The 25,007-nt window shown below is 26.4% G+C and overlaps 2 protein-coding genes across 3 annotated transcripts; one reads left to right on the top strand and one right to left on the bottom strand.

Annotated features, from left to right (window-relative positions):
- Positions 1 to 67: 67 nt before the first annotated feature.
- Positions 68 to 24,966, top strand: LOC118066850 (coiled-coil domain-containing protein 137). Of its 2 annotated transcripts, XM_035083205.1 has the most exons (8): positions 68 to 215; positions 304 to 943; positions 1,017 to 1,193; positions 1,290 to 1,366; positions 5,283 to 5,443; positions 6,701 to 6,799; positions 12,249 to 12,423; positions 24,795 to 24,966. In XM_035083205.1, the coding sequence occupies exons 1-4, from the start codon at positions 139 to 141 to the stop codon at positions 1,323 to 1,325; spliced, it is 930 nt and encodes a 309-aa protein (XP_034939096.1). In that variant the 5' UTR covers positions 68 to 138; the 3' UTR covers positions 1,326 to 1,366; positions 5,283 to 5,443; positions 6,701 to 6,799; positions 12,249 to 12,423; positions 24,795 to 24,966. The 2 variants fall into 2 exon arrangements, with proteins under 2 accessions (XP_034939096.1, XP_034939097.1); XM_035083206.1 differs by lacking the exon at positions 12,249 to 12,423.
- Positions 1,203 to 2,510, bottom strand: BORCS5 (BLOC-1 related complex subunit 5). Its single transcript, XM_035083207.1, is given in 2 exon segments — positions 1,203 to 2,056; positions 2,058 to 2,510. Coding segments are annotated over 2 exon segments (795 nt in total). The 5' UTR covers positions 2,199 to 2,510; the 3' UTR covers positions 1,203 to 1,402.
- Positions 24,967 to 25,007: the final 41 nt, after the last annotated feature.

The following is a 25,007-nucleotide window of genomic DNA, read 5'->3' as shown; positions in this document are numbered from 1 at the left end:
GAAATAATCATAATTATATTTTGACGTAATTTTTAGCATTTGATTTTTTTCCGATCGATTCCGTCAGATGGCGCTTGTGTTCCTCTCTGTACACGTGTGTTTTGAATAGTTGTGTTTTGGAATTACGACGTTTCCGAAATGGGTCGAAAAATACCTGGAAAAAAACACCGAGGTATTAAAGATCGTGAAAAACAACATGCTGAACGATGGGCACAGTACGTAATCCTTTTCAAAATAATTTCTCATCTCCTAAATTAAAAACATACATTTTATTGAATGATTTGTTTATCATATTTTTTTTAGGTTAAGTACAAAAATAAATGCACCTCCAAAAAATATTGATGATCAAGAAATTCCTAAAAGTTTAGAAAAACTCATTAAATTAAAAAATGAAGTTAAAACAGGAAAAATATCAGAAGTTAAAAAGAAGAAGAAAAATAAAGGAACAAATAAATTAATCACTTTAGGACCACAAAAATCAACGAAATTGGACCCCAACTATAAACCAGAAAAAGTTGTTCCTCTATTCAATCAAAAACCCGGTGAATCAATGTATGTCTTTTGGAATCGTGTAAATAGAGAAACTCAGAATTTTCTAAGCGAATCTACGTTTGAAAATAAATATGATGTACAAGTGAAGAGAAATATAGAAACCGGAGAAATTGAAGGTTTAGAGAAGAGGCCTAAAGATGAAATCGATGAATTAGCAAAGTTAAAAATGAAACACAAAAATATAGGGAAGAGAAAAAAAAAGAAAAAGTTAGAAGAACCTAAGTTAACGAAGGTGGAAAAAAGAAAACTAAAATTACAATTGAAAAAAGAGAAAAAATTAGAAGAAAAAGTGGATGAACTAGATAAGAAAGAAACAATAAAATTTGGAGAAGTAGTTCATGAGCCTCCGAATTTGAAAGTAAAACCAGTTAAAGCAGACAAGTTAATAAAAGTAAATATTCATATTATTTATTTGATGAAAATATATTTTATTAATCACTGTAATGAATTATTTTTATTTTCAGCCAGCGCAAAAGAATTTACTTCTCAATTCACTTTTCAAGCATAAAAATACTGACACTTCTAAATCTAAATCACTGCCTTTAGACAAAACAGTCAAAAGAAAAAAATTACCGTCAGCAGAAAGAAGAATGTTGGAAAGCCAACAAACTAGTGTTATTGAAGCATATAAATTAATGAAGGCTCGTAGATCATTGAATAAAAATTAAATATATATTTCTGACACTCAAAACATAATTTTTTTCAATATTAATTGGAATATACTTTTTACAATATAGGCACAGCAAACACAATATAAATACAAAATAATTTAGCTGTTGAGGTGAGCTCAGTTGACAGAGTTGTGGATAAACTGGTGAGTGTTAAATTTTTGTAGCTAAGTGCATTTAATTTATCCAGTTGTCCATACAAAAGGTTCCAATCGGTCTTTGATAGGCAACATATTATTCAAAGTCTCAAGGCTTTCAAGTGTTTGATTCAATTGCATATGACACTTCGTTAACTGTTTACTGAGTTCATGTACTTTATTCATATGTTCAGCAAACTTGGCAAATTTTTTTTGTCTCTCAACAGCTTGTGCCATTATCTTATTAACCTCAGCATCAATATTTACACAGAGTGCTGTTTGTTCAGCAGCAATCATTTGGGCATTAGCGTTGAGATGATGTTGATATCTGGCACACAAATTAAATAATCCAATAGGATCCAATCTTTCTAAAATTTCAGGATCTCTAACTCCTGGAGGAAGGTTTAACGTTCCTCTCATGATTGGTAGAAACATAGGAATACGTTGTAGTTTAACTAAGTCAGGATCTTTATCAGTATCAGGATCTGAGATAGCTGGTTTAACAATAACGATATTATGAGCTTTATTTGAGGTTGATTTTCTAAGGCCTAAGCTTGATTTTCTTCTGGTTACATCTGAACTGCCAACGCTTTTTCCTCGAATCAAGTGTTGCTTGTTAGAGGTTTTAGGAGAATCTCCGATTGGTTGATTAACTGTGTAGGATATGTAAGGTAGATCAGAGTCAGAACAAATACTAGGGTCCTGGGCTTGATGATCGTGGAGTATCATCAGGTAATCTCTCTCGACTTGGAACACTTTTTCCTCTTCTTAATTGTCCTGCCCTCGGTCCTGATTGAGATCTCTGTGCTCCTGAGCCTTGAGAACTCTGCTCCGAACCCATTTTCGTATTTTATAATCCACAATTTTCCGTTATTTGAATATTGAATCGAGTAGTAACCTTAAATAGATCTACTATTGATGTTTAGTAACGAAAAGTTATTGCGTAAATCAGGTGTTGATAAATATTTGATTATCATCGTGGATGTATTAAGATAAAATTTAATTATACACCAATGTGGTTATTAATGATTCACAAGAGCACACAATAATAAAAAAGCTCCATTAGAAAGTTCAAATACTTGAAAATTATAAATAAATTTAATAAATTTCTTTTTCAAACTTAATTATAAATATATGACAGTTTTTTCCATTTTTTTAAGATTAAAACTTTTTTAAAACTTATTCTCAATATTTAATAATATTTAACATTTTTCTGTGAAACTAGTTTATATTAGATTGTTCATTGAAAACAATTTTTGACGTAAAAAAGAACAATTGCATGAAACGCCATTTCTACTCTGAAATGTTGATAATTATGTCAAGTTTTTTGTCCAGTAACTAGTGCCATCTATCTTTCGAAAATAGAATAAACTTCACCGTAATCTTCTTTATCAAAACTATTTAAATGCAAAATACACAAATTTTAATTTTTTATCAATTTTAAATTATTCTTGTCATTAAATGAAGTCAAATATTAATACAATAATAATTATTAAGCTTTCTTTAATAAGAGACAAGTGTAATAGTCAATTATTAATTAAATGAAGCTGTTTTTATCAATGAAAAAAATAACATAATTACTATAAAATGAGAACATGAGAAAAAAAACTATAATAAAATTATCATTCATTAATACAGAGTACAATATAATTATACTTTTAATCTAATACTCATAAACTGGTGGCAATAAGGAAGAGAAAAGAAAAAGAGAATGAATTAATCATTATATATGTATTAAATGATCTTGAGTACTGCTAGAGAAGTACTTGAGGAATAATTACTGCATTCCGTGCACATGATATCTACATTTTCCAGTCTCTTCTTAAGTCTCTATTTCAAGGAGAGTAATGACCCTTAGTGTACTTACAATCTTGTATAAAGTATTACTGCTTTTAAACTGATAAGGACCATTGATAACTCATATTTGCTGTTTTATGAGCTGATAAAACCATTACAAGAATTTTATTTTTTCGGAAAAGTCACTTCTGTCAATAGAGATAAGATATTGTACACGTGAATATTGGATATTACTATTTAATGTGATATTGTTGTCATATTTTATTTTTATCATTCATAAAAAATGGTCTATTGTTAATTTTTAGCATAAATATGTAATGAGTAATTTCAATAACTACTTAAATAATAGATGTTGATTATTATTATTATAAGTAATGTCAAATATAATAGTATTTTAAGTAACTAATTTATAATAACTTGACAGTAAGTTTCTTCTTGTAAAGCTTCAAAAAGCTCAGCTGAAGGAAACTTTACAATGTCATTTTATAAAAGTTCTGAAAGATTTAGATTTTCAAGATAAAATGAAAATATATACATATATCTATAGAATACAAAGTTAGTACAAACTCATTCCAACTAGAATATTTTTTAGTTTTTGTCATTTTGAAGTAACTCTGATGAATCAACTGACAAATAATGTGGATTCTAAAATGACCCTTTAATTCATGCCAATATTTCTTTCATTGCTTTGGAATGATTTGAAATAAAAACATTGACAATAGGTTTTTTAATTTCCTTAGAAGAATTAACTTAAATGTAATTAGTGTTATTGAGTGAAAAGTTTCGTTCGAAAGTAAAATAGTAAATTGTTCTTGTAGTAAAAACTGCTAGAACTAATAGTAATCATTGGACATTTTTCTTCTAGCTGTTGAAACACTAAGAGATATCAGATGAATGGTACTTTTACTTTGTAGATGAAAAGAAAATGTATTTTCGATGGTATCGCAACTCTTTTACATACATCACGCCAGAAAGGCACTTAGGTACTTCTTTGCTTCAACGTTGGTCCCTTCAAGTTGCAATCTCACGATAAAAATCACTAGGAAACTCATTGAAAGCGGTTGAAGCTGCATTAAATTTAAATTACCAGTTATATACCTTAGTTCACTAAGCTATATGGATTTTCATATGCAATTCAAGTATTTTTTTTTGTCAACTTGACATTTGTGAAGATTTCTGGAGAGGAAAAAAAATTTTACTATGTTCTAAAAATTAGGTAACCAAATTTTTTTGTAATAAATAGATTTTTTTTTGTGTAAATACAAATCAATAAAAAAATTTTTTTTAATTTTTTTTCAATTGTGCTTTGACTCTTAAGTTTTTTATTTTATATGTTGACATTTTTCTACTGTAAATAGAGTGCTTTTCATTCAGGAGTGACAGGTTTTTATCAGTGTAGGCATGCTCGAGAATTAGTTTTAATTAAATTGATAAAGAAAGAGGAGAATATAAATGTGGTGAAAAAAAATTGTTTGTCAAAAGTAATTGTAACCATGGAGGTACGTGCGTGGCCACGAGAGCAAGGACAAACTGTTTGGTATGCAGACGTACTTTAGCAAACAATGAAATTTCGTCGAACCGTTTCAAATTCCACTAGATTTGGACCTTAACTTAATATTTGCTGAGCACATTTATATGATAAAAATCAAGTGGCTCAGAAAGCTCTTTTGAAAAATTTCAAAATAAATTTACGTCTCTCAGAAAGGACAAAACAATTTTCTATATTTTTTTTCCACTGGCATGATAAGTTATGTATGTCTACTTGAAAGTGTAATTATAAATAATTTACCTATTAAAAAAGTTTTTATCGTCAATTACAAATTATCAATACTATTTATTGATATTTTTAAATTTATAATATTTTCTTATATAACTCATTGAATAATTAAAAATAAATTTTATTTCATTACTTGAAGCTATTTCTGTTAATTTCAATAATTTCATAAAATTAAAAAAAAAATTGCATCAATTAAATAAATGTAGTTCAACATGTTTTAAAAAATTACTTTCTTAATTTTTACAATTAACTTTTATATTACTTACAGAAAAATAATTTAACTTAGATTTCTGTTCTATTTATTTTTAAAATAAGCTTGTAGATATTTAATAATTTCTTCTTTTTTTTCAGGAATGCCACGCCTTATTAAATTAACTCTCTCTCTAGTTGCAAGTTGCGACTGATTGAAGTAATTAATTCAAATGACATGAGGACAGAGGAGATTAAAAGCGACAACGAAATATACATTATCACAATAATAAATGCTAAGAATTTCATCGTAGAGTACAAAGGTAATGAAGCATCCCCCAACTGCAGCCCAACTTTTTTAAGGGTGGGAGGAGATAACATATAGAGGGGGAGAGTTGGAGGTTTTACGAAGCAACCAAGAAACTGGCAGTGAGCAACGAGCTCTCGTGCTTGGTGTGTCGTATTGCTGCGCCTAATCACAGCGCCTGTCTGACCACGTGCACTCTCGTGTATTGCTTTTTTGCTTCATCATTAGAAACAAGTTTGTCTCGTTTCGTTATTCCACTAGTCTTGTGTTAAAAAAATCGCGTGCTCTTGGGGTCTCTCAATCTGTGCATGATAATAAAGAGTGAGTAGAAATCGCGTGATTACTGACGGTATGCAGTGAAATTCTGGGGTTACCAATACTCTGCTAGTTGGCAAATGAAATTCAAATTGGTTGAATTAAGCTCAAGCAATTTTTACTCCTTTTTTTTCTCTTTCTTCTTTTTTTTATCTTTGAGTTTTGGAAATTTCTTTTTATTTATCTCTTTCTCTTCCATTCATTTTATTATTCCACATTCCAGTATACTAGTGTATTGAGCACGTAAGTTACTTTTCGATTTAATTAAAAAAATAAAAGGATATTGGTATTATAATGTTGAGATGAGATTATTTATATTTTATTTATATCGTCATTTCAATTGGCTGGCACTCGGTGGTATTTGGAAGATTAAGTTACACGCAGTTTTATTCCATTATCATAGAAATTGGTGGCTAAAATGGTTATTTACTCTCGAGAATTTGACTAGTCACGGAATAAACAAAATCAAGGAATAAAAAAAAAAGTACATTTTTCTCGAAAATGATCGAAGAGTTGAAGAATGTTGGCTGAATCTTAAAATCGTTTGTACACGTGCTCAAACAAACGATGAGGGGATCAATGTAATTTTCCTATGTAACACGTACTTGGTTACAGCTAAGCTTAGTACTCAGATGCTTTTCTAATGAATGGAACATAACAAAAAGTAAAGAAGTAATGGAACGTGTGTTAAAACATCACTTTTGCATTTGCATATGACCGTACATACTGGGAATAATTAAGTTGAATGGTGAAAAAAAGGTGAATTGTAAATAAAAATGAAAAACATAAGAAAGAGAGAAATATTTAATGTCTATAGTTTTTTGTTGGTAATTCAATACATTTTGAAAAATCAAGAAATATTATAGGGAATTTTTTATTTTATTATGATAAAATTAATTGAAATTGAATTCAATTCAGTGTGACATAATAAAAATGTGATTTAATATTTTCAATTTAGGTTAACTCTATTTTACATCACTCGAGCATTGAAGAGGATTGAAGATTCACATTCTATTTGGATTATTATGTGGATATTTTTTGGATAAAACAAGTTTCGGTGAGTGAATTTTATTCTTAAAAAAATATTTTACCTTTTTTTTTTTGATTAATATCATTTGCAGAAGGTTGTAAGATTTTTTTAAATCAATTTTTTATCTGAAAAGTAAGTAGTGTGGTTAATACTTGAAGTGTGTACTCAATCCGATTGTTATTCATGGATTCAAATCGATAACATGATTTAAATATTTTTATACATCTTGCTTATTTTCTTTTATTCTCTTCATTATTCGATTTAGTTTGTCACATAAAAAAAAACAACACTACAGAAAGTTGGACTTAATTCAACCAACATCACCATTATTTTCTTTATCCTTTCATTAATTCTTCATTCACTATTCATGTATCAATATATTCTGACAATTTTTAGCTCATTATTTGTTTCTATTCAATTTACTTTGTCACAAGACAAGAATGGTACCATCAATTTTTAAATGAAATGTCCTTTCTTTTATCTATCAAATGATTATTTTATTAATATAATGAATAATAATAAACCAAGAAACATGCTAATAAAATGAATAATATATTTATCTACGATGTTATATAAAAAATTATTTTATTGTTGAATGCATTGTAGGTTAAAATAAATTTTTCATTAATGGTCGATAAATTCTTACGAGAGGAATCTTATTTATGCTAGCAATAAAGTTGAACGTGATTGTGTTCAACAGGCTATTAGATTTAATGCAATGATTAATAAATCAATGTAGGGATTTTTTGGAGTAATTAGCTAATTTTTAAGTCATCAGAAAATTATAAACAAATAATTCAGTACTTTAGGAAAATTTTTTTTGTATTTTAATTGTTATTAGATTGAGTTATTTATTTATTGTCAGCTGAGAATGCATTGATATTTTCAAATGAGGTGTGCATTAATAATTAAAATAAACTGTTAATTTTTCTACATTTCTACAAAGGTTGAATTTAAGTTTTAGTCGATAAAGCCTTTAATTATTAGATAGTCAATCAGGACTTGGGTCTGATCTTGTTTCGAAGGGAAGATCCTCTCAAGAAGTTGGTTGTTGAGTGAGAATAAGGATGCAAGCTAAAACAGGAAGAGTTTAGTGTTAAAAAATATTAAGGGAAAGTATCCCTGTAGTAGGAACAAAGATTGATTTATTCTTGAGCCAACATTGGTCCTAGGTTGAATACATTGATCCAATGCTAACAAGGAAGACCTGATCTTTGTTCCTACTAGAGATGTGGAGGTTTGGGACTACCTAAGTTTATAAGAAGTTTACATAAAAATAGTCTTAGGTATTTTGAAAATCCAACACTTTTTTAAAGTAAAAAAAGAGAAAGAGAGAATCACTCATGAAAGGATTTGACATAGGCTCAGCATTTTCACTCATTTTAACAGTAGGCATGGATCTATCTGGAAAGCACTTGAAGTAGCAAGAGTAAGCTCTCCTTACTGTTGTGATAAAGAGAAAAAAATTTTAAATTTCAGTACAAAGTGAATAAGTATTTGAGATAAAATTTGTCTTTTATCAAAAGTCCACTTATCTGGAGATAAACATCAATCATAATAACTCGTCAGGATATTTATATCGAAAAGTTTCTTACCAAGTGTCAACAACTAAGTAAAATACAGTTCAATATGAAAATTTTTAAATCCAAGTGAATGGAGTTATAATTTATAAAATCTGCTCGATAGTATAGTAATGAAATTAAATTTTGACGAGCGTCAATATATAGCTCTATTTTAATCGTCAAACAAATTGAAATGAAATGTTGTATCCGACATGTATGAGCCATAAATCAACTCGGTCAGCGTGAAATTATACAATGATTGCCATGAAATTATTGCTGAAATACAGGTAAAATAAAAATACAATAAAACAATTACCATAGAAAAAGAAATTAAGTACAAAAATATTGTTTTCTTACATAAAATTTTTAACTTTTCATTCGTATCAAATGTAGATTTATTGCATTGCATTTGAATAAAATAGTATTCTTATCACTTAATTTTGATATACTCTTTGAACAATAGAGAGATCTGTTAAAAATAGTTTGAAATTAATCAGCTTAGTGTCAAGAAGCTTTTTAAAAAAATTTCATTCCAAAAGCTTTAATGGAATTAAAATTCCATCAAACATGACGCTTTATGATATATATCTAACGATTATTTGTTTTGATAACAAATGTAAATTTATCTAATATTTCAATTCATGAATCTTATCTAGATGTTTGTTCAAATAAAAAATCGTGTTTATTGTTTTAAGTCATCATAAAAAAGTACATAGATGTCACAGAAAATAAAATAAAATTATTTATTTATATTTTTTTTTTTATTTGTGTAACTTATCAAACAATAATCATTGTTACAACGCAATAATTTTATATAAAAAATAAAAACAAATACAATCGAAATGTCTTTCAAATAAAAATGACAGATATTGGGATTAAAAATGTATGAATAATTTGTGAAATGATGAGTTTTGATATATTAATAGTATTTATCACTCCAATAAAAAGTAAATGATTATCGATAATAAATAAAATAAATTCTTGTTCATGGTTCATTAATTTTCAGTAGCGATAAAGAATTTTCATTAGCAATTTACTGAAGGAAATTCAAATAATCCAATTTGTTGAATGTACTTGAAAATAAATTAAACTTTTATTCTCAAGTATGTTTAAATTAATGTTTTGTGATGAAATCGAACGATAGATACGATGAGAACTTGTTGATCAAAAATACGTTGATTTTGTTAAATATTCTTGACGGTAGATTTAGCATAGTGTCAAGCAGAATGTGTAGGAAGATTCTGCCAACGAGGTACAGCTGCGGTGAGTTGCATCAGCAACTTGACAAGTGGCCGTTTGTTAGCGACAGGGACATGCTTTAAAAATAGAAACAGAGTAGGAACCATGGAGAGTTGGAATAATTCATGGGCATCGTATTACTCGTAATTTGGCATGAAGTATTTCAAATTATCATATCGTATATATTCCAATTACTCTGATGCTCATAATCAGAAATTACATCAGACATCATGAATTCCATTGCATCGATTTTATTTTATGAAAAATGAATTAATAAGAATGAATAGAAATATTAATAGATGGAATTAATTATATTATTTATTCATATTAATGGAATATTTGCGGTTGGAATAATTTGAGCGCAATCGATCCTGCACTGAGAAAATAATTTTTGCTGTACAAATGAATATTAATTTAATCAATAAAAAAAATATGAAATATTCGTAATAAAATATTTTATTAAATTTAACGAAATGTATTTTGATATTTGATTCGAGATTATGATGAGTTAATTAATTCTTACTTTCTGAGATGGACCATGGTTTTAAAAGAAATAATAAATACAATGAAACAATACTCAGATAATTTCATTCAAAATAATTAAGCACAATACAAATTAGCCTTGGCTAAATTTTTATATATTTATTACATAGAAGTATGTTTTTTAATTTTTATGTGTATAAAAATGCTAATGAATGAACACTAAAATGCAAAAAAATCATAAAATAAAAAATTGGCGCACTTTCGCTTTTTGGCACATTTGTTCTTTAGGTTATTGCGAATATTTTGATGTTGGAAAATTAAAAATTGCCCATTGAACAAAAAATGTGCTTATAAATAGAGCAAAGCCTCCTATATTAATTGGACTAAAAGTATTTTTTCAATGAATTATTTTAAGGAACCATCAGAACTGAATCTATTGAAATACTAAAAAAATAATTCATTATCATTATTCAAAATTTGAATTTTATTAATCAAAAAAAATATTACTTATTCACAGTTAATTTTTTTCTTTCAGTATGACACTTGAATTAGCAAATTTTTAATTCATGAAACCTTTGGTGCAATGATTATTGAATCGATGATGTTTTTTTTCTTTCGATAATAATAATTTCGCAACATTTTTGCTGTGTTTTGTATAATATTTGAATAAAACTTTTACTACATAATATAAAATAGCTGATAATGTTACGTAAGATTCGTATTTCAGTATGTTTTGCATATTTTTTGAAAGCTGTAAATAAAAATACAGAGGACCTTGAGATAAATGTTTGCTACTAGATATACGCACCAACCTCGAATTGCTGACGATATAAAACGTCGTCGCGACTGTCGTTGACCGTCTGGGAAGTTCTCGTCTCGTTTCACCATCAGTTTCATCCCTCGTCGTTACACTTCTGCACTTTTCGTCGCTCACTCTTCTTCTATTCTCCACTATATATATATATATATATATATATATACGAGCTAAAGATCCTTCGATGTTTACCCCAAGCAAACTCTTTACTCGATCACTTCTTCTTCAGATTCCCAACATTCTCCCGAGTTCACTATCTACATGTTTACGTAAACGGGAATTGAAGTTTAGAGAAATTGGGAAATAATTATGATTCTTATCTGATGAATTTTCTTTAGGAAATTTGCGGTTATTTTTGTATGGTGTTTTTTGGAGTTTATTGACTTTCACTGAAGCTTAGGTAAGCAAAGGAAAATATTTGAGCTTTCAGTGCATTAACATTTTTCTTTATTAGCAAAAATTAATTGAAAATTTGTAGAATTATTTTTTGAATTTAACTCAAATTTTAGTCTTTTATATTAACTGTTCTTTAACTATAGAATTAAGAAAATATATTTTAATAAAGCAATTATTTCAAGCAAGTTTAATAATAATAATCATCATCTTCAAAAGATTTCTTTAAAATTTTTTTACTTTTTTTATAGATCATTTCTAGACAGTTTTAATAAAACAAAACTTCTTTTTACCAAAGTAATTTTAAAGAAATAAAAAAAAAAATAGGCAAACAAACGAAATCACATCTATTGGTTACTGGTTCTCAATCTAGCAATATACTAGGTATACCTAGTATCAAAACAAAAGAAAAGATATATCAGTACTCAAGGAGATGAATTGTTTCATTTGATACTCAATCGAACCATGAAAAAGCTTTTTCACTAAACGACACTTTTAAACGTTTTTTCTTCAACTTTTAATAACTTTTGATTTTCGAAATCCCAATTCCATTTCACAAAGAACAATATAACACCATCTTGTTTTACTATTTTTTTTATAACAAAATAATTCAATTAAAAATTAAAACTTTAATAAAAACCACATGTTAGTCAAACTAACAAACAAATAAAATATAACCTTATGAATAATAAAAATATTTTTTTTATTTCAGTGTAAAAAAAAAATATTATTCAAAAGCTATTTTTATAAATTTTAATTCATTTTATTCTATAGAATTATTATTCATAGTACTATCAATAAGATTGAAATTTATTGTATGATTATTTATATGTGACATAGACGAAAGAATGTATAGAAAAAAAAAAATAGGAATAAATGGAAAACAACACTAAAAATATGATTTTAAAATAAATCTAAATGAAATTAATAACAATATGACTGCAAAAATATACTAAAGTGTTATTTTATTTAATATTTGTTTCAGAAATAGACTAACTGCACGAGATGAAATATTTTCGATATTAATACACTTCAATTAACAGTTTGCTAACAAGCATATAACAATTAACGAATTATTAAAAGCTATGTGAGAGATTTAATCAGTCATGGAGAAGAAAGCTTGGCTATCTTGGATCTCCACTGTCCGACAACGGTTCAGGGTAAGTGGCTTGATAAATTTTATTGATCATCAATAATTATATTAATTGGTAAATAATTATCCAATAAAAAGAAAAAAAAAGAAGAAGAAATAAAATATTAATAATAAAAGAAGAAGTATATAAGTATATGTGCATGTCAAAATGTAAAGTTGAGAGCTCGTTAGAGCAATCTTATAAACGCAAAAGTGAATGTTGATCTTTTTTAAATTCAAACGACATTAAAGAGACCTTTGCAGGAATCCGCTTAAGAACTCTAGTGGGCAAGAAATATGATGGAAAAAAATTAAATAAGTTCCTCCTTGCTTCCGCTAATTTCATCTCCGACCTCAGTGAGATCAACTGGAAATAGTCATACTTATTCGATGTTTTTATCATAAATTTTTAATAGCTTCTTCGCAATTATTTTTCATTACTTGTAATTGAGGAAAGCTATTTTTATTAATAGCCAATTTATGAAATAATGATTTAGAAAAATTTCAATCCAATAATTTAAACGTTCCTTTTGAATTAATTATAAAGATGAAATATTTATTTTTAAATGAAAATCTTATTGAATTTTAAAATATTTAAATTAATCTAGATATTTATTATTTGATAACGATTTTTATTAAATTTTCATTCATCTATAATAATTAAAATATTATTCTCTTCAATATCAAGTATTATTTCTAGTAAAATTCCATTGCTTTATGATTGATTCGAGATAAAGAGCAAACTTCTACCGGATATTAATTTATCGTGAATCTTTGCATCTCTGACCACTAATCTTGTGTACATTTGACTCATCAGGAAATTTTCTTCCGTTTACATAATTTTCATATTCGCAAGTTATAGTATTAAACGTATTAATTACAAATTAATATAAAATGGTGAAAAGTAAACTGAAATATTTAAATATTAAATAAAAAGCCAAGCATAACAGATTTAATTAATTTCTCATCATTAATTGATTTTTTAATAAAATTTTATCGTGAGCTATTTAATATTTTTTTCAAAGTACTCGATTTTCTTGTAAGTTAAGTTTTAAAAAATAACAAACGTTATTTTATAAATAAATTATATTCTTAATTCAGTGAATATTTTTTAAATTATTGTCATGAGTATGAGTTTAGTTTTGGAAAAAATAATAATTACCCCCACGATAAATGTTAATTATATCAATTTTTTTGGCAAAGTCCCAAAGAAAATATTCTTCGTTCATTTATGGTACGATTTCAACGTCAACAGAGTAATTAATCATCGAGAAAATAAGTAGTTTATTTCTTTCTAAATTTTTTTATTTTCTTATACTAAATTTAAAATCCACATAAAAGTTAGTTTATGAATTTTCTGCTGATTTTCCTTTGATAAAAATTAAAAGAACACAACATAAAATAATTTAAAAAAAAAGAACTATAAAGTATACATAAAAGAGAAAAAGAAGACAGAATTGGAGCAGAAAATTTAAGCTTTTATCCAACTACACATATAATTTACCTGTCTCTTAATATTTGTTGAGATTTTTCTGTCCTGCTTTCCGTCGTTAGAACAGCTATTACGTATTACATAATCTTATCCCGTAGTATAGCACGTGTCTAAGCATAAGTGTGCATAATTTTCAATCACGCACGCACGGTCGCACAATAAAAATGTCTTTACTGTCGGCGGTATTCTACGGTTAATAAATCCATTTAATCTGTGAATCTCCATAAAGTATAAACCAGTTATTACAAGCTGTTACTTTAAAATCACTTGACAATTTCTATTTTTTATACATAATAAATCCGTCAAAGCATACGGCCAATGAACTGTAAAACGCCCTTTCATACTGTAAATACGGAAAATTTCATTTCAACAAAAGTTAAATTTTAGGTACTACATTTTGATAATATTGCAGTGTAGTTCAATTTTGTGCTCTATAAAAGAGATCCTATGCATTTTTATTGCACTATCTCTCATAGTTTTTCCTGCATAAGCGATAAAAAGGTGAAAAATACCTTTTTTCTAAATAAAATCTTTTTGTAAAATGAAAAAAAAAATTCTTCGATCAATTTCTTGCAATAAAATTGAACAATGGATGAATATAGCTTTTAATTTTTACTCTCACGAAAGTGGATGAATTTCATGCACCAAAATTTAAGTGTTTAATTTCTAAATACTCGGATTTGCAGTGTAATTGATTAAATATTTATCAATAATTGGTATGGAAAGGGGTTTAGAAGTCTAGACCTACTGACAAGAAAGGTACCAAGGTTGTGATTCATGGATTTTGTCCAATTTTACTGATGTAGGAGAAGATCTTCTCAATACGTACCTAATGGTAGGTCCACACGATACAGACTTCCATCAATTTCTATAGAATTTTGTCTGTGCAAACTAGACAGTACAGACAAATTTCAGTACAATCCAAAAGTCAAACTTTGCATATAAGTCTGTGTATTTATCGAAACTAAAAAACTGAAATTTTATTCTCATATAAAATTCTACAATACTTTTATTTAATTTAAAACGCCATTTTTTTTTATTCTCAAGAAAATTCTTATTATTATCATTATTATAATGTTAATAACAATTTACAGTCATTTTTTTTGAGTAAGAAAGAAGAAAATTTCTAGTTAGAGTATTTGTAATGAAAAAATGAGTCTTATTTAAGGATGGATCAAATATAAATGTAAATATAAATAAAAGGTCTCAAAAAGTAGTTGAATTTGTGCTTGTAGGGTGAAGTGATATTATAGAGAGGGAAAGTTGAATAAATTTGTAGATGTTTAACGTCTGAGTTTCAGAAATCAGGGACATCATAAAAGGACTTATCTTTTGATGAAAGACTTCCCAGTGCTTATAGAAAAATATCTATGAAAAAAGAGGTTGTGTTAAAAATGAAATTTTAATTTTTGTAAATGATTAAAATCCCAGTCGCTCACTTTATTATCATCAGTCCAACCTCATGATTAGAAAAATGAACAAAAAATGGTGTGGTTATTTATGAGAATATTAATCCTCATAAAATGTACAAAAAAAAAACAAAATTTGCCGGTGTTAAAAACCGGTTATAATCACACTAAAAAAAATGATATCGAACTTTACCTGGCAGAGGCTCTGCCACAGTCGTGACAAGGGATCTTACGTTTCATAAGCTTCTTTTCTCCGCAAATGAAACAGTGAATGTGAAGAGGGAAATGATAAAAAAAATTAGACTAAAAGAGATGACTCTTAGTATCAAAAAGAAATATATATATAAAAAACTCGGTAAAAAGTAACAATAAAATTGAAAAAAAAAATCATTTGATATCTTTAAGAGAAACGATTTCTTATGATATTTTTTATTTCCCTTTTTTTTTATTACCTCTTTCAATAAAGATTTAGCTGTCACATTTTTTTTTAAAAAAACACACATACACACATTTACTTATAAGATTGGAAAAATCAAATTACTTTTCATCTCTACTATTGTTTTATTAAAGTGAAATATAAATGTAATTAAATTTTATTGTTATATCTTTTTTTAGATTAAATAAATTTCAGGTAATTAAATTTTATCTTCATTCTTTTTTTTTCTTTCTCTTTATTGCAATCAGGCTGTTGAATTTTTATATTAATGAATAAATAAATTCCCAATAATACTACCTGAAAAATACAATCAATAAAATTTCATCTCTATAAAGACGGGTTTTCTCACAAATATTGCATCCGTAATCTTTGTATTATATTACGTGAATTGAAATCCTGGAGAATCTATCAAGCAAGCATTATTACAATCATAAAATAATGAAATAGTCACAATAGTACGTCTTGTACAGTAATACAATAATCGTACAGCAAAATTGTAATAAATCTCAAATTTAAATCTTTAATTATTGAAGATTGTATCAAATCCGATGAAAAGACATAAAAGATCCCACAAATACACACGTAATCTCTCGTACACTCAATCATCACTCGAGTTATTCTGACTTTATTTTAGCTTCATTTATAGTCGTAATAAAATGATAGTCATTTGGTAGATGCATGTTACAACCGGTTTTTAAATTATTTTTCTTTATTTTGGTTTAAGCTTATAAATTATATTTGTCGTGTAAAATTTGTGGTCATAATTTACATGTCAGATTATTCTTTTTATTTTTAAATATTTTTTATGTTATCATTTTATAATATGATATAAATCCATGTTTTCATTCTTAATTGCAAATATTAATTAGAAGATTTTTTTTTTAGCTACTTTTTTTACAATTCCTTGGCATATAAAAATAATATATAAGAAAATTAGCTTGTTATTTCTTTTCGTGTAATAATTTTTCATTTATTTTTCTAAACAATAAAACATTTTGATGTTATGCAATGCCGATACTGATCATAACGCGGACAGAATGTTATATTAATTTAAAAAAAAAAAAAAACTCGTTCTCGTGTTATTATTGACTTGAACGGAAGTGACATAAAACTGTTATAATAAAGGAGATAAATAATAAATATCTAGGAAGTAATATAATTGTTTATAAAAGTCTATAATGCAAAAAGTATCAGTAACAATATATTTTTTTTTTAATAATTTCGATAAAGCAATCATTTCAAAAGAATTTTTGTTATAAATTATTTTTCTTCAACCACAAAATCCAGTAAAAAAACTTCTAAAAGAAGTTTGAAAGTAGTTTTTTTTCTTTTTTTTTTCGTGATCACGTTCCTCGCTGAGTTTTATAAGTATAACATACTCGTCGTCGAATCGGATTGCTCGTACGTTTTGATATATAGATATATTTTGAGATATACTACTGAAAGACAAGTTTCTATAGGGAAATGAAACTTGAGTATCTGTCTATGTACACAGTATTTTTGTAATATTAACAAAAAAACATATAAAACAAAAGCATTATTACATTTCAATACTCTGCGATTGCTAAATTTGAAAGTCAAGTATTTCATCTTATAGTTAACATTGTTAGGATGGTTGAAGAGATTAAGTCAACTCGATAATCCAAATAAATCATAGATCAAATATTCAAGGCAGAAGAAAATAATAAAATCTTGAAAGTAAAGTGAGTTAAAAATAGGGTCAAGGACCTCTGGGAAAGTTTGTAAATTGATTTGGGTGCGATCGTCCGTGTCTCCCGCCAAGTTTTCGCTTATTTTACGATAAGATATTATTCTTGACGTAACGGAATCTATGATTTTGTTGAGAGGAGCGAGGCAGTGACAGAACCCGCAAAAAAGAGAAAGGAAAATGCATAAAAAGAAATCAGTAGTGATTGAAAAGAAGAAAAAAATCGTTTAAGAAGTTGAGGTGTCTGAAAAGATATGAATTATTCTATAAAAGTTTTCACGTTATTTTTTTAATGAATAAAATTAGGAAACAATAAAAATTTCTGAACCATTCATTAGCTGGTTTCCCTTTTATTTAGAAATTCTAAATAATTAGAATCATAATTATTTCTGTTAACTTTTGAAATAATTTTAAATTTTATGTATCTCCATAAGGTTCAATAGCAACGGTAGGATGAGTGAGAGAAAGGGTGAGAGGAAAAGTAGTGAGAAAATCGAAAAGTTCAATGATATATAAAATAATTGTAGCAACTAATACAGAAGATAAAAATGTTATCAAGTTAAAGACTCTTCATAAAGATGTCAATAAATTCATTAAAAAACTTTTTTCAAATTAACCTACATTACTTTCTATGAATTTATTCTGATCTATCGTTTAAAAACTACCAAAAAATATCCTCTAAAATACAAGCATTGAATGTGCCATTGTTATAATTGATTTTACTTTTTAGTAAAATTTTATGTATATTTTAATTATACTAAAATAATATTATATAAAAAAAAATTGTTATTATAATATTTATACTTGTTATTAAAAAATAATAAAAATTAAATATTAAACACTAGAAAAAGCTTTCTGAATGAGAATAAATTTTTTTAATTATGTTCATGAAATGAATGCACTAGTGTTAGAAATTGATCCATCATTATAACGAACAGGTGCACTAATTTCAATTGTTAACTCCAAAAATGTTAATAGGATGTCTGGAATACTCCATACATTTTATTCTTCATTTAATCCCACAATAGTTGGTTGTAGTGAAAGTAGTAATGGTGGTGATGATAAAAAAATTATTATTACAAAAACTTCAACTGCGGAAGCATTATAAAATGATGACCATCAATGACTATTCGTGCGTGAAATGATTTTTCTAATTTAAATGATTTTTGAGTAAAAATAAAAAGGAATTACCTTTCAGTCATAATAAATAATTTCATAAGAATCAATTCAGGTAGTGGGCAGTAATTTTTTATGAATATTATGAAAATATACTTTGAGTGTCCTGCTATAAATATTATCTTTGAAGAAGAATAATATTCTATTTTTAAAAAATGAATAAAGTTATTTTTAATGAAAATTTGAGAAAACCCCTTTTAGTTTGATTGTATATTTAAGCTCGTTGGTGTATGATCATTTTATTAAAAGTTATTGGAATTTAATTTAAAAATAGATTTTTTTATTCCAACAATTTGGTTAAAAAATGTCTCTAAATGATCTCTTTAAAATGCATTTTTAAAGAAATAAAAATAGTCTGCCAAATTTTCTTTATGTATTGATGTCCTATATTTCTAAATCCTCTAAAACTTAGTTTATGTATTACTATTCCTCATGCTATCCTCAATTATAATGATGATGATGATATGGCCATCACCACTGATGTAAATATTTAATCTACGAAATTAGCACAGATCCATAATAACTTGATGACATAACGTATGTTAGGATTTTGATGTATCTCAGCATAATTTGACATTTTATTCAAAATTTATCATTTTAAAATAAAACTGCTATAATCATCAGAAATTCCTTATTTTATCATTAAAAATATAGAACCAATTGTTTACTTGTAAAAATATTTATTTAAAATTGGCAATAATTTATGAAAAAAATATATGACAAAAAATGTACAAATGAAAAAACTTTTTTGAATATAAATATATTGATTATCATTAATTAATTAATTACTGACTCTTTAAGCTTTGAGAAAAGGTTATAGATGAAATCGTTTATTCATTGTAATTTAATTTATTATTTTAATTATGATGAAAATATTCAAATACACTATAATAATGAATGCACCAATAATTTTAAACTAATTAAGAACAAAAAATAAACGTTGAATTTACTGACAGAAAATAAATTTTTATTTACAATAAGTAAAAGTTATATTTATAATTACTGAAGTATGTACTTCATTAAATAAAAACTGGATTATTTTTTTTTATTCATGATGGGTGAAAAAAAATTGTTTAGATAAATCAAATAAGTCATTAAAATTTTTTTAATGTAACCTATTTATCCAATTAAATGAAAAGTATAAATATATCGTATGCCGGTGATTAAATTAAAAATAGATAAAATTGCTAAAGAATAAAGTGTGGATTTAAATTCGCAGTGTCAACTTGTTGGCCGTAGTCCTGCAGTTCCGTAAATAGAAATGGTATGTTTATAAATAGAAGAAATAAACGTTGACCTCCAGCAGGGTCTTTTTATTCTCTTCGTAGGTTTCCATCATTTCTCTTTATACATCAAACATCCTCATTACTCAGTAAAATATGCTCACTCTTATGAGTAGAGATTCCTGTGAAATATTTGATTTCACTTTGTACTACAAAAAAATTTTAGCATCACAAAAAAGATATTAAATGCAGCAACTGCAATCAGTTGTGATTTTGAAAAACCACCTACATGTAATTCTACATCTTAACTTAGTTTCTCATTCTTTCAACACTTAGCTATGATAGCTATTGTTTATTGATTTTTTTATAAGGAAATTTTATCTATTCTCTCACGAATCTTTGTCATTATAATACTTATTGTAGAAATTAGAGAGTTTGAGAAAGGAAGTAGGCAATTCGAGATGCTTACTTTTCTTTACTGTGGCCAAGAGGACACATAAACGAGTCAGTAGATCACTCTCCAACTTGCTGATGATGGAGTAAGTTACTCTAATGACAAATCTCAACTTCTTCTAAACTCACTTTCACTTCTCTTACTTTTAAATCTAACTTTTGATTCTATTTTCATTCCTGCCTCACTATGTGCCAATCAGATAAAATATTTTATTGGCACATAACGAATCTTTATTTATTTTATTTCAAATACTACTTTAATTCAGTTATTATCATTGATTAATCAACTTAAAAGTTCAGAGTTTTTTTTTTCATTTGTTCTCAAAGAGTTGTTGATAATGAATTAATTAAAATTATGCCACAATAATATAATTGGTACAATTATTTAACTTAATTTTTTTAACATAATGTGAATGACTCTAGATGAAGTAGACATTGTTATAACATCTATATCCCAAAGTAGTAGTTACTTTTATTTTGATTCTCACGTATCACTATTGTTCTTATTTATATGAACTAGAGTACAATTATATTGTAACATCAGAGACGTACAAGAAATGTTAAAGATTCTGGCAGTGATTCTGGTCGTATTGCATCTTAAAATAAAATGTTGACGAAACAAGAGAGCACAACATCTTGACATAAAATAATTTCTATTACTATCTTTATTTGATTTTGATGTAATTTATTGTATGTACTTCAATGTTATCATTAAAACAAACGAAAAAAATGATGACGCAATGAGAGATATTAAAACAAAACATAACAAATACACTTTTATGTAATTACGAAAATGAAGTTTTATAAAAACAGGCATCTGGTTATTTTCTTTTCGGTGGTTACTTTGTTTTTGTTGGTAAAACTTTCATTCTTAGGTAATTTTATCAAGTTATATATTTCCTTCTAAAGATTCATTTCTATCATTTAGAAAATATTTTCATTAATTCATGTTGAAATCAATTGTAACTAAATCTTATTTTATATCATTAAAAAAGTTTAGTTTTATGAAAGAAATTGAACAAATATGTAAATGAAAAAAAATTATTTTAGTCTTTATTAAATCTGTTTGAATATTTCATACAAATTTAATTGAACTTTAAAAATCCATTAAAATTTAGCACGAGTAATTTGACCTATATATTTAAATTATTTACAAATCTGTAATATTTAACCAGCTGTTGAGGCCATTAGAACCAATATTTTAAATTTAAAAAAATTCTCATAGACTTTGAAAAAAGTTTTTAACGTTTACTGTAACTTTCATTCAACTCTGATTATAAATATATATGAAAAAGAATTTGGCCGTTAGTTAATTGCTTTTAATTCTCGAGTGTTTAACAGTTCAGCTGCTAAAGTAAAATCAAGAATTACCTGGAAAAATTATTCTAAATTTTTTAATTTAACAGAAATAAGATGTTTATTTAAAAAAAAAAATCATTTGAAGAATGAAAGTTTATTAATATTTTTTTATCTTAATTTTGTATTTAATGAATAAGAAGGTCAAATCGTTAATGCGATTCATTATTTTTAATGAAATAACTATTTTTAAATTTTTATTTGTCATGTAAGACAATGTTTGCATGCTTATATATTAATTTTTTTTTAGAATTTAACATGAATAGCGTGCACTCTGTAAGTCCTTGCTTTATTTACTACTAAAGCAACACTTGTTAGATACATCAAATAATTTTTGTAATATATTTTTAAAATTTAGGTTTTGATTAAATTAAAATTAAGTACAGTTTACTTCCATCACTATTTTTTAGAATTTTTTTATCAATTATTTGATATAAAAAATTGGATGAATAATCCATGGATAGACTACAAAAAATGAATACATTTTTTTCATTTATTCTTTTAGATTTTACAGAAAATTTTATTAATCAGAATACAAAAGCCAGTAGAGGGATTATTTCAATAGATAAAAAAAAAATAAATCATGTCTTTACAATAAACAAAAAAAAATATATTTCTCACTCATTAGTTGTTTTAAATATTCATTTGTACATAGTTTTGATAAAAAATATTTTTCACCAGTTTCTATTTTCAGTTTTAAAACAAAAAAACTTTCAATACTTTCTACAAACAAAAAACTATTTTATCATTTAACATTTTACTTTTCAACTAAATCTCTGTACATCATACATTACTACTGTACACATTTTTTTTTAATTTATTGATAGTCTGATTTAATTTCAAGATTAAAATACAATAAAATAAAATAAGATCAATTGCTTAAAAATCTATTTAATTAGTACTAATTTGAGTCCTTAGTATCAGACAGTCCTACATAAAACAGGTGTCATTATTATTGGATAGTTACAATTTAAATTGATACTTACAGAATTTACATATAAAAAATATATATTTAAAAGCCTATAGATATTATGTGTCAATCAAATCCAGTGTTTCTAATCATCTCTCGATTTTTTATTATTAGTGAAATAAATAACTGTATGAATGAAGTTGTAGATACGAGCAAGTTGATGATAATGTAGCAAAGTTAGGTTTCCAATACTGATAAATAAATAGAAACAGTTGTTAAATATTAAAACAATCAGAATTGAGGTAGTTAATCAAAATCAATGATATTTAAATTCAATATGAATGGTTAAATCCATATAAATGAACAGACTGAGTGAATAACTGTCATCTCTCTTTGGGCAAGGAATTGAATCGCTTTTATGATACCCATCTCATTTTTCCAACCATTCTAAGAGCTCACAAAAGTATCCCTTCCAATTCAGTTATTCCAATATTACTATTGGAAATCCATCTACCATAGAAATTTTGTTACTTATATTTGTTTCTATTTCACTTTTTTTCATTTAATCATTTTATAATCCAAACATTGTATATAAATCACAATTAATAGCAGTTGAATAACCTCCAACTTATTTGCAACAGTAAAAGTGTTTTAGTCAATATCCATCTTAATTAACCTATCAAAGAGAAATAATGATAAGAAGATATTGTTTTGCTTTGTATTTATTTTATTTATTCACTGACCCAGACAGTGGAATAATCTATTTTATTCTCATTCTAGACTTGAACTGTGTTTAATAATATTTGCTATTTTCATTGTTGATAAAAGCAAGCAAAAAATTAAACTTAGGTTTTTATGTAAAATCAATTTATTTTTTAAAATTGACATGCTTGGATTATTTTTCTGTTAAATGTTTTTTATTTGTGGCTTAGAGATAAGACACAAGAATCATTTTTTTTTATTAATAAATTACATTCATGGCTGACAAAAAAAAATCTAGGTTTTATTGATTCAAAAAAATATTGCATTGTGAATTATATGGCATGAAGAAAAGAGAAAATATTTCAATAAAACAATTTTTTTTTACAATTATTAAAAAAGTTCATTTCGCGTTTGTTTAACACAAAAAAAAATGTAGTTTATTTGACGTTATATTAAAGAATACTTTTTAATTATTAATAAATAATTATCTTTTTAATACGAGACCAGTTAGAAAGTTCAGCCATATTTATCTAAAATATTCAACTAAGACTTTATTCTCTGTGTGGGCAAAACACACTCGTTATATTCCGTTACAAGATAGCAAAAGTGTCGAGAAAACTGGAAGGTGGAACTTGAATTATATACGTATAGGGGCGCATTTTAAAGAAGGCCAAAGCATACAATATCATTGCTGTGTACAGCATTTTGCACCACGAGAGAACGAGAGATGGGCACCCTAGAATGTGCTGTATGAGTGTGCGATAACTGTAATGGACACTCTTACAGCAAAGTACCAACACTGGCATGCGACACTTGCCCATTATCATACGTCTATTTTGCCTTGATGTTCGGTTGCACTACCTGCACAAAATATACCTTGACCTGTACCATAATTCTAGACTTTTCTTTGCTCAATCGCTACTAGTAGTATGCATTTACCTATCTATCTAATGTTTGTCTTCGTTCTGAGAATACCTTTCAAGGTGGTCATTTTCTTACATAATAATAAATCAACAATTTCAGTAAACAATCATACAATTTTATTTCTCTCAGGTTTCAATACTCTGCTGTGAAAACAACACTTTAATCAATTCTACCTATCATTTGATTTTAATGCAAAAAAATAGTTGACTCTTTTGTCCTGTTTGATAACTTCCTCTCTTACTTAATAGCTCATAGATACCATTTAAAAAATAAAAATAAACATTTTTAATTGTAGTCTGAATAAATCTATCATTTGGACAGATGATCTTTAAGCTTATATTGTATTCGACGTTGTAATAAATAGCTTTCGAGTCAAAGTAACTTGATGTGTCTAATATGTTACATAAATCCAAGGGTAATTAGAACAATAGAATCTCTTTCAATAGGTCATACATACATATATATAGATAATGAAATATTTCAATGAATAAAGTTCATTTTCTTTGTGTAAAGAATAATTTTTTCAAAAGTAAAAAGTATAGTTTAAATCATCAATATTTATTAAAGGAGAATGATTTTCATTAATTATTTTTCATTTCTTTCGTTCCAGGACGAAGATCAGTGGATAAATTTTCTAGAAAGCCACCCAGCTGAGCTCTGTCTAAAATTTTGATAAGAAACTTTCGTGAACATTCCAAATTCAAGATAATCCAGCGACAAACTTAGCCGACCTTAACAAGGCTTTGGTACGTACGTAAACACGTGAGTTAATTCTCTTCTTAGAAACTCTGGACAAGGTGAAATGTCCATCGACAAATTGGAA

The sequence above is a fragment of the Chelonus insularis genome, unplaced genomic scaffold, assembly GCF_013357705.1.
Source record: "Chelonus insularis isolate UGA/USDA-ARS -01 unplaced genomic scaffold, ASM1335770v1 contig_358_pilon, whole genome shotgun sequence".
Classification (NCBI taxonomy): domain Eukaryota; kingdom Metazoa; phylum Arthropoda; class Insecta; order Hymenoptera; family Braconidae; genus Chelonus; species Chelonus insularis.
The sequence above is the reverse complement of the archived record's forward strand: the minus strand, read 5'-3'. Positions and strand labels throughout refer to the sequence as shown.

Excerpts from the sequence above, each read along its gene's own strand:
- LOC118066850 (XM_035083206.1), top strand. The coding sequence starts at position 139 with ATGGGTCGAAAAATACCTGGAAAAAAACACCGAGGTATTAAAGATCGT. Across the intron at positions 944-1,016 it reads AAGCAGACAAGTTAATAAAA|CCAGCGCAAAAGAATTTACT; the intron begins GTAAATATTCAT and ends TTTTATTTTCAG. Across the intron at positions 1,194-1,289 it reads AAGCATATAAATTAATGAAG|GCACAGCAAACACAATATAA; the intron begins GCTCGTAGATCA and ends TTTACAATATAG.